At 37.5% G+C, this 20,764-nt stretch overlaps 1 protein-coding gene across 2 annotated transcripts in view; it reads right to left on the minus strand.

Annotated features, from left to right (window-relative positions):
- LOC124163474 (tachykinins) overlaps positions 1–20,764 on the minus strand; it is a 420,319-nt gene that overhangs the window by 101,907 nt on the left and 297,648 nt on the right. For both annotated transcript variants that reach the window (XM_046540399.1, XM_046540398.1), the window contains one exon: positions 18,745–20,060. In XM_046540399.1, the coding sequence (XP_046396355.1) occupies positions 18,745–20,060 (1,316 nt within the window). The remainder of the gene's footprint in view (positions 1–18,744; positions 20,061–20,764) is intronic.

Here is a 20,764-nt window from a genome sequence, read left to right on the forward strand (position 1 = left end):
TAGAAATGGAATAATGTCGGTCGAAATTAATTTTATGATCAATCGAAATTTTATCAAATAACGAAAAGTTCGACTTTTCAAAAAAATCGAAATTTGAATAAAAAATATCGATAAATCGAAAAAATCGACCGTTATTTAAAAGAAATATAGTTTCTACAAAAACATGATTATTATTCATTCGAAAAACACTCAAAATGTACATTTTAGCAGTAAAAAAAGTCGAATTAGAATAATTTCTTGAATTACTATTAGTAAAAATTTACAAATGCACCTTATATTCAAGTTGTGGTATCACCGCTTGGAATCATTTGGATTCACAAAAATTATTAAGAAAGATCAACTAACTGAGATGCTATCTCGATAATTTATACGTTATTCAACGAAATGGTCGAAATCGAAGTTAAAAAATCAAGTTTGATTTGAAAATCGAAGATCATGGCTCGTTCTTGATTTCCTCGATATTTGACTATTAGCATTCGATTCTCGATTTTAATCGAATTGAGCTTTCCATCACTACTCACGGCTTTCTGTGTTAGCTGTAGAGCATCCAATACCTACTAGAGTTGGATAACCGTATTAGTGTTAGCTATCATTCTATGTTCACCAAGAAAAAATTGTGCATTGGAATGAATTAAGAATGGTTTTGAACATGCTTTGATGAAAACAAAATTACTTACAGTTTGTTATTTTTAAAATTACAGTATATTATATTTAGAATTTGTCGTCTGATAAGTTTTTATTTCAGTATAAATAAAAGTCAATATGTGCACCCTTAGACGCTCGGCAAGAGAGAAACCCGGCGTCGACACTCCTAATGAAAGGCACCTAGGAGACCTCCGCTTAACGTCCCATCTGACGGACGAAGTGTTACACATGAAATGCCCTTTTCACTGGATCAAGCAGCCTCCGAAAAATCTCTGGCACCCTATTTCTACACTCTTCCTATGACCTGTAGACACCGCACCTTTATGTTACGATAACCGTGTTTTTCACCTTTGACTTCGGGGTTTCGACCCCTTAGAGCACGAGACACTTAGAGCATTCATTGATGAGGCACTGAGTATTTCTGCAAAGAGACCATCACGGTAATTTCATCGCGTGTAACGTTATTGGATAGCAAAATTTTATGAAATACATACCATGGCATTCATGAAACACAACCAGTAGAAAAAGGTTCAATTTTTTAATCAGAAGAATCGAATGAGAAGAGAACAGGAAAATTAGCAATGAAGGCATTTGGATGACCCAAGCTTAACGTTAATTTTAATGACATCGGTCACCTATAATCAGCAATAATAATTATAAAAGCTTAGATATTAATTCCCGGATAGTTCAATTATAACATTAGCAATAACCAAAAATTCACAACTATCTGAACAATCTTTAATCGCACGATAATAATTAGCTATAAAATAATCATATCTATATGTTGCGGGGAAAGGTAAATAAATACGTATTTCCCAATTGGAGGGTTGCCCGAGGGGCATATTTTTTACATGCACGTAATTTTTATCGGCAATAGTAGAGAAAATCCTTTTAATCATCATATAAGGTCAGTTTCATGTGCCTATGCTATGCTATTAGCAAAGAATATCATTGCGTTGAAACTGTCAAATAATTCTTAGACTTAACGTCAATAAGTTAAAGCGGTTAGCCCAGTTCATGGGTAAAAACACATTGAAAAAATAACTCAAACGCATGGTATTAATGGATACTCGCCTATATCAATAGAGAGTTTCTATGCGTTCTTGGGAAAAACAGACCATTATCTGTGTTGGAACTACAACCCCTCTTCTACAGCCTAGACGCGCAACCCTTTCCAAGGATCTAATCAGATTCTTTGGCAAATCCGCCGATCCGCGCAAACAAAAGTTATGGCATAGGAATAACAGGAAGTGTTTTTGGAGAGATGACGACGGGTTTAAAAATCGAAAACTCATTATTATCAGCAAAATCTTCAGTGGCTCGGTAATCATGAGCAATAAACAAACCATATCTATATGTTGCAGGGAAAGGTAAAAAATGCGGATTTCCCAGGTGGAGATAGAGGCTTTGTATGAATATAATTTTCATTGACAAAAGAAAAGAAAAATTTCCATGGTCTCAGGCACAAATTTGTGGAAGTTCATTTTAATAATAAAATGCAAAAACTTGATTATATTCCACCAATTTATTTTAAGGTACGACTAGTTTCGACGCAGCATGAATCAGGATCTGATGATGACGCCGCGGCATCGAAACTAGTCTTACCTTAAAATAAATAGGTGGAAAAAGTTGCATTTCATTATTAATAAAGAAAAATCCTTTTGATGATAATCTAAGGTCAACGCCTTGTACCTCTATGAGTAGAGACTACCTCAATTATAAAAAATTCAAAGAATGATTTTCATCAAACACCCTAGTTGATTGGTAAATACACATTGAAAAATAACCCACCCGCAGGTTATTTATAAATACTCGCCCGTATCGAAAGTAAGATTCTATAAATTCTAGGAAAAAACAAGCCTTTTGCAATGCCGAAACTGTAACCTGTTGGACGCGCGGACCTTTTTCCAGGGATCTAATCAGATTCTTCGGCAAATCCGCCGATCAGCGGGCGGCTAACAAAAGTTATGGTAGAGGGGTAAAAGAAACTACATGGAAGAGGAATGAGGTTGAACTGAGACACCAAAAATTCATTATTATCTAACCAATCTTAACTCGCACGATAATCAATAACTATAAACTAACCATATCTATATGTTGCGGATAATTATAAGGTAAATTAACGCGGATAACTCAAGTGGAGGCAGAGGTTTTGTATGAAAGTAATTTTCATTTACAAAATTGGATCCTTTTCTAGGTGGTTATAAATTTGGCATCATTATAGAAGCTTATCCGTATCGATAGGAAGGTTCTATGACTCCTTGGGAAAAACAAGCCATTAGCAATGCCGTAACTGCGACCTGTCGGACGCGCAGCCCTTTTTCCAGGGATCTAATCAGATTCTATGGCAAATCCGCCGATCAGCGGGCGGCAAACAAAAGTTATGGCAGAGGGGTAAGAGAAGCGACATTGAAGAGGGATGACGTTGGTTTAATCCTTGACTTTTTTCATTCCCTTCCCCGCGCACTTGAGCCATTTCCCTTAAGGGAGACGGAGATAAAAGGGATGACTTGCGATTCCACCATGGTTTTTGCTCACCTCCCCCCTCTCTCTCACCCCTAGAGTCCAATAACGTCACCCTCCGCGGTCATTTCCACTAAAGCCTCCGAACGAATGGCCTCGACGAATCCCAAACGGCGACCGCAGATCTAGAGCCGGATATCCGGGATGTTTTGAGCAAACGCTCCTTCAAGCGGGTCATCCGAAAGGCTTCCCAGGGCAATACCATCAAGATGAGAAATATCGTCCTCATCTAATGCATTACTTGTCCTAGGATAAATTCGGTCTGTTTTGAGGATGACACATTACCAAACAAGACTCAATGTTAATCACGCATATCCATCTGTGAAACGAATGTTCGATTTCCAGGATAAAAGAAAGAAGTTATAATGAAGATACATGACCTGTTATGAATTTGATCATCAAAAACTTATGCCATTATATTTAAATGGTCAGGTTGTATAAAATAGGCCCAAATAAAAATTTTCTGTGGCTCAAATTTAAGAACTGGGAAATATCGTCCTCATCGAATGCCTTATTTCTACTTGAATAAATTCCGACTGTTTGAGTATGACGCATTTCCAAACAAGGCTCAATATCACTAATAAATACGCGTATGTGAAACGAACGTTCTATTTCCAAGATTAAAGTAAGCTGTCTGTATGTGGACACATGACCCATGACGAATTCAGTCGTTAAAAACTTATGGCACCATATTTAAATTGCCAGGATGTATAAAATAGACCCTAATCAGAATTTTCCTGATGCTCCAATTTAAGAAATGAAAAATATCGCCCTCATCTAATGCTTTACTTCAAGCTAGCTAAATTCAGCATTTTTTGAGGATGACGCACAACCAAACAAGGCTCAATGTTACTGATACACATCCATGTGTGCAACGAACGTTCAATTGCCAAGGTTAAAGTAAGCGTTCTTTATGAGGACACAAGAACCGTCACGAATTTTATCATTAAAAACTTATGTTATTATTTTTATGTTATCAGGATGAATAAAATAAACCCTAATCAGAATTTTCCTTAAGCTAAAATTTGAGGAATGAGAAATATCGTCATTACCTAATGCCTTACTTCAACTAGGATATATTCAGGCTGTTTCGAGGATGATGCGCCACCAAACAAGACTCAATATCACTGATTCGTTCTAGAAAAAATAATCGGTCAAGATTGACCGGAAAAGATGCATATTCTTAAAGAATAGGAAGACTTGGAGTATACAAATCGCTTAGAAAGGCGTGTTTTAGGTGTCAAGAACCTATTCAGATGTACCACCAAATGATCGAGAGACAAAATTAACAGTTATATTTTGACGGATAACTTTTACAAAAGAACGCGTATTGCGAATTTTACCAATTTAAAGCTTAAGATTTGTGAATGCTGAGTCACCATTCTGACAGACATTTTAAGCTCCTTTACGTCAACACACTTATACTGAATACATTGCCATTGAATTTTTCTTATTACAACCGACCTTAGAAACTTTAACTTTATTTATTTCCTCATTTCAACTACATTCCTTTCACTCTGTACAGAGGATACAGGATGACCAATCAACCTTCTATATGCATGTAAACGAATTCTACCTAAATAACGAGTATTTATTACAGGGATGTGGCTAATGAGCATCAGAAAAATATGTCTGTGTGGCAGAAAATGCCTTCTGTATATCGAATATCTTCTGTATTTATGGTGCACACAAAACATATGGGTCTCAAAAATTCCTACATTACGACCTCAGGCACCTAACTACTTTAAATTATTGTATTTAAAAAGTTAAAGCTTAGATGGTACGAAAGCAAAAATCTAAGGCCCAATTTTTTTTTGAATAAAGAAAAAGTTTTTATCGAATGGAAGCTCAGAAGAATTGAAATTGAAGTCATCAGAAGAATGAGGATTTTTTTCTTCTCTCGGGGGAATAGTTTTTAATTTTTTTTCTGAGTAAATACAACCAATTTTCAATAGTATTTGTATAGTAAACTTCCAGAACTAGCAGCTCACATATCTTGATGAGACTTTTATACTAAATCTTGTGAATATTTTTCCAAATTTAGACTACACTTCTGCAAGTTTCTTTCGCTTTTTGGAGATCTGGAAACTGAATGCTTCCCAGTATTTTTTCTGAATACGTTTCCAACTCCACAAATATCACCCAAAGTAAACATAGGCGCATAGTGAATGCATTCCCCACGAGAAGCTCGGATGTATCCTAAGCGTGGTCAAAATAAAAACTTTCCTTATGTGCCGTGGAAACATTTAAATTCTCCAAAATTCGAGTGGAAAGGAAATGAACGACTTTTTTTTATTTATTCCATTTCTTTCTGTGAGATTTTTTATGCAGGTGACTCGCACCCTCCTCGCGGAGAGAGATGTATTCGTTTGAGAACCATTGAGCGAGCGAGGACCCTGTGCCGATGTGTGGTGCAGTTAAGCGTTAAGGGAGCTATCCCTCCACACATTCGCACCGAGGCTTTCCCATCTCGAGCCAACCACTTCAACGCTAAGGACGCGAATTCTTTTGAAGCACCCCGTCCACTGACGGAAGAGGTGAAAGGGTGAGTAATGAGGTCGAAGTTTATTTTGCACTTACTTCCCTACTACTAAGGAAATAGAAACAAGTTGTATTCAGTATCATATTGGCTGCAGCATACACGTTCCAGTGCTGAGTTGTATACCATAGGATTATACCCTATTGACTGGTATTTATAAAATGAGATTTAACGAGATACAAATTTATGGTCTGAATGAACACCCAACGTAGATATTAATTTTATAAGGTCTCGCAATAAAGGATATTTTCCAAAACTAAAGTGGCACATTAACCATTAAAGGGCTATAATTGTACCAAAGATTGTTTGTTACCCAGGTTTGCCTCCTTTGCTGAAAAAATAAAATGCAATTAATGTGTTTTACTTCCACCCCATTCATGTGATCTGCACAAGTTACCTTATTTATGGTGTACTAAAATACTACTATTTTACAAATGAGCTACCTGTAATGCCAACTGGTGATGATAAAATAATTTCTTTCCTATGAATAACTCTTTTGTTTGCTGCATGCGTTGGATTACTATATAATACGAACTAAAATTAAAAAGCAAGGTCTTAACTATACAATGAGTAGAGATAGCATTGGCTTGTTAATATTTAAACCTCCTTACGTTTAATAATAATAATATGACTTAGAAAAATTAACACATCACAAAGTATAATTTCTTTATTCTCCTTTCCTTTAAATTGTTAGAATGACACCAAGGCGTTACGTCGTTGATTGCAGTGGATCTTTGTGCTCCTATGAAGATGATTAAATATTTTTTGCTTGACACATACAATATTATAATGAGATATTAATGAACCCGGGATGTTGTTAGAGATAATTACAAATTGGTAAGTTCAAATGTTAATAATTTTCTCTTCATGGCAACAATAGTTGACTTATCTGTGCTTTTTATTTATTCCTTGATGATTTATTTACTCCTAGTTGAATATGTGCAACTTCAACGGCAAATTGTGCCTGATTCTTGACTTTAGATCGAACGGAAACGGCCACCATGAGATGAGCATCTAAGCCATTCAATCTGATGAGTACCAGGCGAGGTGCAGGTGACCATAACCGACATTTTGTGGGTTCATGGACTCCTACGATATGGATGTGATAAAAATTGTTTTTGTTTGAAATATAGAATATTTTAAGAAGCATTCAATGAACGAGGGAATGTGTTAGAGATAATTTAAAATTGTTAAGGTCGAGTGTTAAAAATTGTATCTCCAAGGCAACCGTAGTAGAGTAAGCTGTGGTTTTTACTTACTCCTGAAGAAGCGCGACTTCAACGGCCTGTTGTGCATGGTTCTTGACTCTAGATCAAACTGAAACGGACACCATGAGAGGAGCATCTAAGCCATTCCATCTGATGAGTGCGAGGCGTGGTGCAGGCGACCAAAACGACCCTTTTGCGGGTTCACTGGAGATAAGGAGGAGGATAGGGGAGGGTCCAAGGGCAAACCCTTTTCTCCCCCCCCCCCTCAACCTCCCTCACCCCTAGGTGCGTGACCTCAGCCCTCTCGGGCGGGCAGTTTGGCGCTGCAGGTGGTTGGATTGATTATTATCACATACCGAGCTCTTGGGAAAGGAAGCAGAGTTTTAGAATGGACGTTTTACGAGCATTCCCCTGGTATTTCCTACATCCCTGGTGTGGAGCTGCATGAACGACTCGGTCGATAAAAAGAAAAATCTTTTGCACAATTTAGACAAGTTAAAAAATATTTCACTCCTTTAAACACGAATTTCAGACTCGAAATTTTAAACTCAAATTAAAGATTATGCTTTGTACTTGATCTTTGACTGTAGTGGAATCAACTGGTAAAAATTATTTTGAAGGTTTGGCGGACAGATAGCTAGAGCGTTCGGATGCTTTTAAAAGAGTTTCTGATCAATCCCAATCAAATATTTGTCTATCATTTGAACATCCATGAGTTAAAACCTGGCTGTGTGATTTCATGTTAGATCAATCAATCGTGGTCCACGCAAAAGAATTGGCTTGCATAACATGAATACATGATGTACACAGGTCAATACGTAACTCTATACTTAGGTCCCCAAGGCAGCGTTCAGTGGACCAATAAGCGAGGAGTATATAGTTTTTATTATTAGTAGCATTACCTAGCTACTGCTACTCTATGCAAAAGATCTGAAAATTTTTCACTTCAGTAATAACTTCGTTTCATTATATAGAAACAAAGAAATATTGGTGGTTAAAATTTCTAATTTGCAAGAAATAATGAAAAAATATTTGCATTTCTTATGGTATATTATAAATATAACCATATAAACATATAATTTGCATAGAATCATACAAAAAAAATTTTATATGGTTCTATGCAGTATGGCAATTGATTGTTAAATTCCAGTTGCAGTTCGTGTTACCACCTTCTAACCAAGGCTTTCCAAACAGAGTAACGGGATGCTACAGTGACCCGTTTGAGAACAGAGATACATTCAAGTCATAGCCATTTCTCCCTATTTTATTTTTGGCGGCATCAATTAGTACCTAACGGTTAATTCTGAATATAAACCATTGACAATGGCTTAAAAGTAACGTCCTTAAAGTAATCTAATTCCTATTTATTTATTTCGAAAAAGTGTGATACTTTTTATGGATTAACACCTATTTATATATTTTATTTTTATTTTTCAGCCGAATTTGTTCAAGTTTGGCTTTCCACCTTGACTTACTCCTGTTATTTGACGTTTAATTAAAGTAGAATTACCGGATTATCGGTAGCACATATCGATGCATACCAACAAAGTATTTGTTAATTTAAATTTGTAGTTTAAAAAAAATCTCATCTCAATCCAGAGAGGATGTCGAATTTTCACTATTTACAAACACTCGTCAGCCATGGGTCTTCAGTAATTACAATTTAAAATGCACACAGATCCGTCTGGTCTAATCAACCGAAACCCAGTTTTTTTTCTTTTATCATTGCGATCTCATTAAATTGCTGGGATTGCCGATACGGAAGATTTGATTTGAGCCTTGTGGAATTGCCTCGTAATGTGTATTTCAGAGATATGGATACCATTAATGAGGTTTAATACTGGCCTGAAATGTATTTGCCTTATTTATTGCATACAAAAAACACATTCTGCGAGTAAACTTTTGTGAAGGCATGTCTTCCATTCGATGGAGCTCAGATGGATAAATAATATTTTACATCACTAGGAATGAAGTTATCAATATTGCAGTTTACTTTTTTCACTAACATCACATTATAGTCGACTTTTATTGCCTTGAGATGTACCCAGCAAACCCAAGAAATACAATTTCAACAATGAAGCTAACGAAATGTTTATTATCGCTTGAATGCAATCTCTGGGTAAGAAAATACGTTTTTTTAATTCTATATTTTTGACAATATCTATTGAGAACTTAAACATCCGCTTACAGAAGAAAATGTTGACGCCAGTTACAACCTAAGAATATGTATTTAAATGATGAACAGAGAGATGGATGAGCTTATATTATTTAAATTATCCTTGCAAAGACTATACGGCCAAGTAAGTTATAGTGAATGGCTGGCAGTTTCCTAAGATTAAAATTTTAAATTCATTTAAGAAAATAGGACCTACATGCCAATAAAACTATGGCAAGAAACTTTTAGCACATTAAAAAAATGTTTGTTCGATTTTTTTTATATTTTGAGTGCCTCTATCACACATTGCAAAATATTTTATTGCCTTCCCTGGATTTCCAGGACTTATTAACGAAAAAAATACATTCATTATATTAACGATCATTATGATTTCTATCGGGGCTATTATTTCGGTTATTATTTTCATTTCAATGATACTTGTGAAAATAATAAGATGATAGAACACAATAAAACAATTAAATATAACTTATAAACGAGCAAAAAGTATTTGGAATCTCTTCTTCTCCCTAAATGATATTTCCACAACATTTTATTTAACTTCACTTAATGTGTATCCCTTTCGGTGGAATTTTGCAATCGATTTTAAACTAACTTCTCAGCAAACTGGAGCTCTGAAAGTTGAATAAATTCCCGAAGATAGTGCATGTTTTAATAGCAACAGCTCAATCCAATCAATATTTCCCGAATTTTCAACAGCACGAAATATAATAAGGAGATTAGTTCCCAATTCCAGTCAATAATATTTTTATTGTGACATTATGCATATTTTCAGGGAATAATGAAAAAAATTCAATATGACTCACAAATAAAAAAATATGAAATGAAAAATATTGTTCAAGTGCTTATATGCTAATAAAATGTTCATTTTTTCGCGTATTGTCAACTAAATTCGAATTTTCCTGCCATAGAATTACGGTAAAGAGCTTCAAATACCTATTTGGCTAATGAATGCACAAATATAATGCGCTGCGAAATAGAATTTTATATTTGAGAGTAGGAAATAGTATCTCATAACATTAATTCACCAATATTGTAGCATTTGTATTCAACCATTTTTTCAAGACTTTTGAAAATTCATCAGGGGATTACCGTCACTTTTTTATGCACCGTGCACTCTCTATAGCTCAATTCCTCTCCCCAAAATGACACAGCTTCATCAAAGGTAGACCACGATGCGTGACTTGCATGAAATAGATCTACGGCGCGGAAATGGTGAGCGGGATGGGGTTCCACATGTGCCTTGTCGAGTGCACGAATGCATGAACATAAGGTAACCAAGTTATGTGAAAGATGAGCTTCATACATCGTAATGAACGGGTTCATCCCGATGAGGTGAGTTCGCTACCTTTAATAGCGTGGCTTGAATAAGAGACGTTTTCGGCGCAGCCATGTGACTCCGAGCGAATCAAATATCCTTCTGGACCCTATTTTAAATTTTGGAACTTTTCAAAAGTCTCTGAGGGAATAAATATCGGAATCTTTCCCTGACGGAAATATTTATGTGAACGGTGTACGAGCTACGGAAGGCCATGAGTTGGCATCGGCTACTGGAGTTTATCTTTCGTCCCTCGGCCAAAGTGTTCATTGTAGCAAGGAACTCTGGTCTGAGCTTATCGTGCCTATACTAGCGCATGACGTTCTGCAAGGTAAGTTTTTTTTAAAAAGGAGGAAACTTCATATTTTTTAAATATTATATTTATTTATTATTTATACTTCGTATTTTTAAAAGGAAAGTTTGATGTCAATATATTACGATATTGACCGCACGTGCAGAATATCAGCCTTTGCTCTCGGATTTGAAGAGGTCTAGTGATCTTTTAATATCAATGCATGCAGCACTGCGTGGGTATTCGTTACATTTGAGGTCCATATTCCGGTTTAATCAATCGATTCTGGCGTAAATTGATGGAAGTGCTCCGCGATGAATCACAATTATCTGACGATTCCGCACCATAGCAAAATATAGGTCGTTGTTAAAGTTCACCATTAATCCGCATATTTCTACGAAAAGATCTTACAGCAAAACTAGATAAAAAGTTTATGAATGAATTCTACGATTCATTACGCATAAATTGAATTGCAGTTCGTTTTTTATCACGGGTTTCGAACACAATTTATATCTTGGTTCCTTATCTGCAATGGTCTCCTTAATTCATTACCTTGAAGTGACTCTCAAGAGGAATACATCACCTCACGAAAGTTATTTTTTTTCAAAATAACCTATTTATAATTTATTATTGGTATAAGTGTATTTCATGACTTAAATACGTTTTATTAGTAATATTTCGGATTTTAATGGAAATGAAACAAATGTATACCATTTATGAAATCCAAAGACGGTAAGAGATACATTAATAATGACCAAAAGCTACACCGTATCATAGCGCCCTATATTTTTAATATATTGTTTCAAATTATCATCCAGTCCTCAGATTTCTCGAAATGGTACTTACAGGTCGGATTTCAAAGCAACTATAGCAATAATTATGCTTCCATTGTGAGAATATCCCGAACATATCTGTAATCCTGTTTAGCGTCAACCATAAAATATCATCATTTTCACCTTAACTTAGAGGTGACTGAAATTTAAGCGCACCCGTGGACTGGAGCTATCTTTCCAACTATCTTTCTACGCCGATTGCTGTTGAGCAATTTAGCCTTGAACTAAAGAGCCAAGGGTCAATATGCGTGATATTAAGTTATATGTCCGGCAGAAATAAGTTGAATTGTCCAGTAAGACCACCAAAACCAAAGAGTAATATGACGAATACGAAAATTTTTTATCAAAGCCGATATTACAGACTCAGAAGATATTGAATTGAGTCCAAGGTTGAGTCAAAGAAGGTAAACGGTTTATTTTCCTAATACGGCATTTGTTTAATTCGAATGATTCGACTTCGTCTGTTGATCGTAATTTTAAATTGTTTAGCTTTCATGGAATAACTTTTTATGTCTTTTAACTGTGTTTCGAATCAATTTTAAATTGAGGTACACCTGTTAATAGAGAGAACGGTTAAAGACAGGGTTATATGCGGCCAGCAGCCGAGATATTTACTCCGCAGCCACCGAGGCCAGTAAATTCTCGTAAGTGCGACTATCACTCAGCATGCGTATCTCTGAACAAGGGAGTTTCCTAGCGTCTGAATGCAACCAAATGCTTTGCATTGCTACGGAGATAAAACTTTAGGTGTTAAGTTCCTGACCTTTGGATACCTAAGTACTGCATCTTAGCAGTCATATAAGTAATTTAAGATTGATTGTATCCATGTCAAGCACCTGCAAAAATGTTAGCATCTAATTACATTCACCTCTTGTCTGTTGCTTGCTTCAAGGCAGATACGGTAAAGTTTGGCAAAATAACAATGAGGTTGATGATTTTAGACGATCATCCATTTATGCATCTAGCAAATTTGAATATTATTTTAGCCAACGCGGTCAAATTCACTCATAACTTGGAAGTCTCCGATCTTATTATTGTTTTCTAAATTTTAAATTTTATCTAACAGGATACACCATGAAAAATCTGTCCTGCCAGTTATTTCTTTCAATCTTGTAACTCATAAAATCTAAATGAGGAAGCCTAAAATGGCACCCTTCTTATAGATTGCCAATGAATTTTTAACCAACCTCCGAAATTTCACGTTTAATGCTTAAAGAATTGCGACTGACAATATCGTGCCACTAGAAGCTTCCATTAGTTCAATATACTTTGAGCATACGGCTACGGTGTTTTCGAATTTAGCATTCTCTTGAGAAAGGCTTTGATAAAACTCTGTATTTTAGAATACCATGTGCTGGTGAAAAAAAGCCACCCATTTTAATTGTACCAGTGAACAGTGAGGTGATCGCTGTGAAATTTTAATAGGAGGCCGATATCAAATACCTCTGCGAGGCAAGGCGAGCAATATTCTTGAGATAACGTTGGCTTCCATTACTCATGACTCATGGATGAACAATTCTGGGGGGTTTTTTACATTACTGCGGTCAGCTCAGATAAATATTGTATGCAACGTTGGTCGGTAGAAATTTTTTTTGTCAATTTTATCCCGTCGACCGACGTTCACGGATTACAAGTGCGGAACTGAGTCAAACTGAATTTTGAAGTGGAAATTGAATAGTAGCCTGCTATGCACCAAATTCAACGGGAGAGCACAAGATATTATATGAAAGCTATCCCATTCCATTTCTAATTTTATAATACCAATTTTTTTATTTGGCTTCTCATTGTTAGCCCCAAATATTACTTATTATCTTGGAATGTTTAATACTGCGTTTAGGTACAACGTTAGAAATTTCTATGTAACATGAACAATTTTAAGCGGGATTTAAAACAAAATGTTGACTGAATCGGCATGAAAGTCCTTCGATATACTGCTGTCCAGTTTGCAAGAATGAAACGCTGGATTCTTTTAAAAATATGCCTTCAGTAGTTATAAAAGCGTATAAAATCGTATTGATTGGAAAATGAAATTTTTGCATGAATTTTCCATTTCCACTACTCTTTTGTGACTCGGAAAAAGGCAGAAAAAAAGTAAAATTATCTCCATACATTGCAGAGAAGAGATTTAAAAAGCTCGAATTTCAATCATATTTGAAGGTTCGACCTCACGGCACGACAAGAATATCTTTTTTACCTTAAATTGACAGCGCTTAATATCATAAGTGGCATACGTTGATATGGTTGAAGTTTGCCGATCTGACTATGGTCTGGGTGATTGAGCCATACGAACATTTCCAGCACTCAAGCATCCTTCACTTTCCATTGAAATGCTTTTAACAAGAGATAGATCATCATACCGCTTCCAAAGATATAAAAAAACACATAAAAGCAGTCTCTTTTTTATCGCTGAGGTAGAATATGAAAGGCATATTTGTCTTCCCCGCCATCTTTACTTTGAGAGAAGAATTGCAGTATTTACCTATATTTCAATGAAATTAAGACCTAGTGATGCACACTTCAGTGATCTACTATACCTAATATTTGAATTTTATTTTCTTATGATAACATAACTGTAGAGGGTGATTCCTTTTAAAAAAATTCCAAGGCACTAGAAAAATATATTAGCTCAAATTGCTGATTTTAAAACAGCCTTTCCGTGTTTTAATATCTCTACTATACGAATATTTTTCTCTTATGAAAGAAATATTTTGCCTGCTGGCTCCTTTAAAAATATTTACCAAGGCACTAGAAAAACGGTCAAAATTCTGACGTTAAAACAGCCAAGTAGGAATGACTTAAATAGAAAATAGGACATGAAAACGAAAAGTTCTGAAAAGATACTTTCCCTTGAAAAGCTATACTTGCAAATAAGACTGCAATAGTCCACGCTTATTTTCTCATGGAAGGCGTGATGTTGATTTTCCGCTTTGTACTACCAATGAATACCAATCCGCGGAGAGAATTACTTTAGCTTTTGATTGTGCGTTTTGAAACACATGTGGGTTATTACTTAGTAATACCGAACATCCGTTACGTGGTATCCAAAATTAATTTTCAAGACAAGTAACTAGTACTTATTTGCACTGAATTGTTGAAGCTTTTACTTCGTAGAATTCCATTATATGGTTGGAATGAAATTACTTTCTTTTCTACAAGCAAAGTAATTTCATTCCAACCATAGTACTTATTTCTAGATTAAAGAGTGAAATGGAAGGCTGCAAATTTTTCATGTACGGGTCCTGCCCGCAAGGCAAGATGAAGAACGTCAGAAGCGTCAGCAGGTTTGATAACATTAAGTGATTATTTTTTATCACTTGCACTTAATCTTTTGCGGTCCAATTTTTTTTAAATACAAGTACTCTGGTCCAAATTAATTTTTGGGAAAAAATAAATAAGTTACAAAATTTCTTTTTGACCTTTAAATTGCACCAATTTTATTGTTTAAATTGAATATCTTCTAGTTGTAATATTATGCATCCTCAATCAAATATTTATTATTTTAAATCTTTCAATATGCGATATCTATTGAAGCATTCCCTTTGTTAAATCGCAGCACCTTGTCATGACGAGTTCCAATCGATTCAAAGTACGCTTCCGCTGAGATTTTGACGGTTCTTCGGTGGACCTGAAGAAGCCAACTGGAACGTTGGCGAAATATTGTCCACTAAAATGGATAAACGCGGAGGGAAACCCAGAAGAATCTCTGCCTACCGAGTTGCAATCGACGTTGGGCTTGAGCACTAGGCATTTCGGGCCAGGTTCAACGTTGGACCGCAAAGGATTAATTATTATCATTCAGGATAAAGTAGATTACATATTTTTATTGGAAAAATAGTTTATCAGTAAGAAAAATTTTACCAATGCTGGCGGGGATTGGAACAAAAGTCCCTACTATTATGTAATTTTTCGGTGTAAGGCGCGATAGTTTTACTTTTTATTCCTGATAATAGGGGGCGCAGAAAAATCTTCGATGAATAGGGACTACACGCAAGGTGGTTTCGTAGAGTGTGTCGATACCCCCGCTGCATAAACGCTAAGAAATCGCTCACCGAATCAAATCCGCTAATCTGGTACTACTAGGGCCACAAGATGAGCGGATTTGATTCGGTAGGCGACTGTTGAGCGCTTGTGCAGATGAGGTATGTGTGTGTTTGTGTGAATAGGGGGTAGTGATTCGGTCATGAAGCCGCTGGTCAGCGGAGTGTGATTAAGATTTGAATTTCAACAGCATAATCCCCCGGGGAAACCGGTGGCCAAAGAAAAAAATGGATAAATTGAGTCAGTGATTACATTTTGTGCATATATTGCAATGTTTTCAAAGTGCACATATTGTTTCTTTTACATAGTTAAGCATCACTAATATGTTCACTCGGTCCTTCGGTTGCACTAGCTAACCGATCTACCGAAAGTCTTGATTCAGTTGATACGAATGCAAGAAAGGGCAGTACCTTTAACATAGGGACGAAGTTTTTGGGATTAACAGTAGGAGGTTATACGAGCCCGTACGGCTCTAATGGTTGTAGGAAGGAGTCAAAAGAGCTGTGGTCAAATTGCGACATCTAATGTGTTCACATCACTTAGCATCGTAGAAGGCTGTTTGGATTTTCCACCGGATCAATATTCCGGAAATAGAGTCAGCGTAGATCCTCAGTGCCGAACGTCAGCCGCCTACTCATCATTGACCAGGCAGAAAACTTGAGTTGCCTACCACTAAAAATACACCAATCTGAGCATAGATAAATATGAGAATTTCCATCAGAATAAACATCTTCCAACTTTCAATGGGTTACTTCAACAATCCAACCCACGTGATCACCAATTAACCTCCCGTTCATAAAATATCATCTTACTGCAAGGGCTAACTGCTTTAAATAGCAATATATTCCTAATTAACGGGGTAAAGCCGCAATAGTCTCGCAAAAGTGATTAATCAAATGTAATTATCTAGCGTTTCAAGACAGTAATTGAAAACTCATGCAAACTCCTTCGATTAATGAGACGGAACGATAATCCTTAAGGCTTATTATAACGCCGAATGAAAGCTCACCTTTGATGTTATGAATTCTACTCATAGTGACAAAAGTTTGCAGACTTTGTCAAGTTTCATAAAAGGGCACTTCAAAGAAAATTATGAGCCATAGGCTTTCTAGATTAAGACATTCCTTCAGCGGCCCTCAAATGATTTGATTTAATGTAGGCCTTCATCTTAGAGTTTTGCCAATATCTTGAATCCAGATTTTAAAGCAAAATCTGTGTCCTTATTAATGGTTGGTAGTGGAATTGATGCATATATTTTCAGACAACTTACCACACGCAATATAAAGCTGCCAAGTATTAAAGCAGAGACAGACATTTCACAAATAGACAAAGCTGAATGCAACAATAGGAACTTACACAATCAGCTGTAACATCGAATGATAAATTGACTTATATACCAATGGCATGAAAAGTTCGATATAACTATGGTACTAAATTTGAGCAATGGTAACTACAAGACTGTGTGTATGAAATTAAAATTGAAATTGCTGCCGATAGAAATCGAAGGACGTAAATTTTGGTTAATGATAATGCCTGCGTAATCGTTATCTTCCCTTCATAATGTTCAATAGGGTGGTGTTTCATTTAATTTGTTTCTTATCAACACGGGATATCCCTAAAAATTTGAAATTCACGATTAGTCACAGGTCGCTGTCGATTCATGCATATTTGATATAAAAAATAATCGATGAAAAACGATTTTACGGAAGAATTGCCTTTTGAATATTTAAGAAAAATATGGTACCGCAGTTTCACTTTTTTTCAGTTTCACTAAAGCAAATAAAACACAAGCTGGAGTAAATAATATAGTGCGCTATTATTTTCTTTATCCATATCCCCACACCCGCCATCCAGTCCCTGAATCCAACCCCTCGCCACCATTTAAAAACTTTACTCGTCTCCATCTTTTCCTGTATGAACCAGTTTTAAAATCAGATGATGACAGATGATTGCATGATAAGCGAATTCAGTTGCATTAAAATGTTATTCGCGTTAAAATTGCATATAATTATCAAAGTGCAGCATTTTACTCAATTGAGACCCTAGTCTAAATGTTATGACGATACTGTAAATCAGTGGCAAAGTTTCGGGGCAATCTGAGAGACGGAGAACATCCGAATTGAATTTTAAAATATTTACCAAGCATTGTAGTTCCGAGAAGACAGGAGAAAGCAAAAATCCCACATTAATTTACAGCGGCGCGTTGCGTTAAGTGTTTGGGAGACTTTAGGAAAGTAAAAGAAAAAGAACTGTGTTCCGTTCACTTGCATATTTAAATAGGCACGATCCGTGTGTCGTGGATGCTACTATGCAAAGAAACCCTAGGACGTGCCTATTTAAATTTACAAGTGGATCTAACAAAGTTTTATTCTTTTATTTTCCATGAATCATGGGCCATGATAGAAATTTTTAACATAGTTAAGCCTGAAGTTAACGGTTAAATTTAGGAGACTTGTTCGCTTGGATGTCAACAGTCTTCTAAATGTCCATATGGCGCATGCGCGAATCTCTATTTTTCACTTTCCACCAACATCAACCTAATTGTGACACTTGAGTGCTAAAAGCTCAACATCTCGATTGCTTCCAGGTCTCAGGGACTGACCAAGAGAATGCGAAACAGGGCACGGTGAATTTAAAATAAGCAAACTCAAGACTAAACCTTGGACTAATGGAAAACTACCGCTAACGGTTAACTCGTTCAAGAGTATCATCATAAGAGTTCATGATGTCATTGCATTTATACAATCATCATTTATACATATCTCCATCGAGAATATGGATTGAAAGGCAAGGTTTTAAATGCAGCACGCGCTTAAATAAGTACATAACATAATGAAAGCACTTGTCCATTTCAACACTGGTTTATTTCCAAGTTTCGGCACATAATGCCATTATCAAGGTTATTGCCCATTTTCGGCATAGAGGAGTGCTTTCTTTATGTTGAATATTAAAGAGTTCCACACAATTAAGCCGGAAAATTAATCTATAATATACGTATAGGAATAAGTGAACATAAAATACGTAAAATAATCACAAATTAGTGGAATCCCTACTAAAAGGTAAGGCTATACTGGTTTCCCATTCGATTAAACGCTATACTACTTTGAAAAACCCACCTATACTTCATCGACAGAAAAAGGAAGCTATAATGTAAAATAATTTCGTGCGCACTTACTGTTCGCCGATGGGGGCCACACTTCCTTGCTGAGCGAGTCCGCCTTCTTCCCCCTCATGCCGATGAATCCCATCGGGGCCTTCTTGTTGCCGCGAAACCTCTTCCTGACGGGCCGCCACCCGGAGCCACCAGAAACCTCGGCCATCGCTGCGTCCCTCCCCGCCAGATATGCGAGCAGTGAGTTGAAGGTGCTTGGATTCCTCGATGACGGCCAGGCGGATACCGCTGCACCGGCAAGACCCCTCTTCGCCTCCGCCTGGTACCACCCGTCCGGCGACACCTCCTCCGCCTTCTTGCCCCTCATGCCGAAGAACGCGTTGTGCTGGGCCGCCCGCTTCTCTTCCGCGAGTAGATCAAGCTCGTCTCCGGCCAAATCCAACTCGCCCCCGTCCTTCTTGCCTCTCATGCCGAAGAAACCCATCGGGGCACGTTTGTCGCCTCCTTCCGACCAGTAACCGGGGTATTCCTTCTTTCCTCTCATCCCGAAGAACCCCATGGGAGCCCTTTTGAAAGCTTGATCCCCGTAGAGATCTTCGTAGTCAGCCCCGTCTTCTCCATAATCTTTCTTGCCCCTCATACCGAAAAAGCCGCTGCTCGGGGCTCTCTTGTCTTCGGCCCAGTCTTCGCCGTCGACTCCCGGGGACTTCTTTCCGCGCATACCGAAGAAACCGCTGCTCGGAGCCCGCTTGTCATACTCGGTCTGGTCACCTTCATCACGCTTGCCTCTCATGCCGAAGAAGTTCATGTGCTGCGCGGCCCGCTTGTCTCCAGGGCCGGCGCCTTCCGCGTCCTCCGGACCCCAGCCGTACTGGTATCCGTCATCGTCCCACTTTTTCCCGCGGCTGCCGAAGAAACCCATAGCGGGGGCCCGCTTCAACTCCTCGGGGTAGTAATCCGTCTCGTCGTCGCTCTTCTTGCCGCGGGTTCCGAAGAATCCAAGTCGGGCTCTTTTAGGGTCCCTGTACCACGGGGCGTAGCCTAGCATTGGGATCTTCTTGCCCCTCATGCCGAGGAATCCGCTGGAACTGGGGGCCCGCTTGTCTGCGGCTCCGTCGAAGTCTTCCACATCGTAGTAGGCCGAGTCCGGACCCTCGGCGAGGTCGTCCTTCTTGCCTCGCATGCCGAAGAATCCGCTGGAGCTGGGGGCCCTCTTGAAGGCCTCTCCATCGCCCTCGCCGTCTGCTCCCTTCTTGCCCCTCATGCCGAAGAAGCCACTGGAACTTGGGGCCCTCTTCTCGGCCGAGAGCACCTCTAGGCCTTCGGGTTGTACTGCCCTCTTGGACATGTGGGTGCCCTCCGCTTCCTCAGAGGTTAACCTGAAAGAAAATCGATAATGAAATTCACCAACTTTTGCTTTACTTTGTGGTATTCCATTATAACTTTTCCTGGATATACGTACACAAAAAGCTATAGCTCTGATATTAAAAAAAAGTGGTATAAGTTATTTTGTATATCCAGGAAAAGTTAAATCGATAATTATTTTAAAAAAAATCTTTTCCTCCGATATTCGGAAGAAATATTTGATGAAGTCGACAATGCCATGAATAAGTTCCCACCTTAAAGAGTCAATTGCATTCTGCGGTTTAGTAATTCCAAAATTACTGCTCTTAACTCTTGAAAAAATGAATTAAAAATCCAAACGATGTAGATTTTTAGAAGATTATGCAGGATAACTGAGGGCTAGCGAATTGTGTAAATGCCTGGAGCTACCCATATTAGTGACCAAATAGTAGCAGAGGATAGGCAGCTGCGCCCGCCTAAAAACAGGCATCATTGGTACATTTATTTATGCGTCTAATAGACTGAGTTATTTTGGAATGTCCTGTCAATCTCTAAGGTGCCTGACATAAATCCCGGCTGAGCTCAAAATGAAACACACAAGTGGGAAAATTAATCAGGCTTGAATATTTTTAAACCCTCAGTAACGTTAAAATGACCGTTTGTATAGTTACACTACTTCTGTTATACTACTTGTCAACCGTTAGGACTACGGTCTGTTAATTAATAAATATTCAAGTCT

This window comes from Ischnura elegans, chromosome 8 (genome assembly GCF_921293095.1).
Source record: "Ischnura elegans chromosome 8, ioIscEleg1.1, whole genome shotgun sequence".
NCBI classification, from domain to species: Eukaryota; Metazoa; Arthropoda; class Insecta; order Odonata; family Coenagrionidae; genus Ischnura; species Ischnura elegans.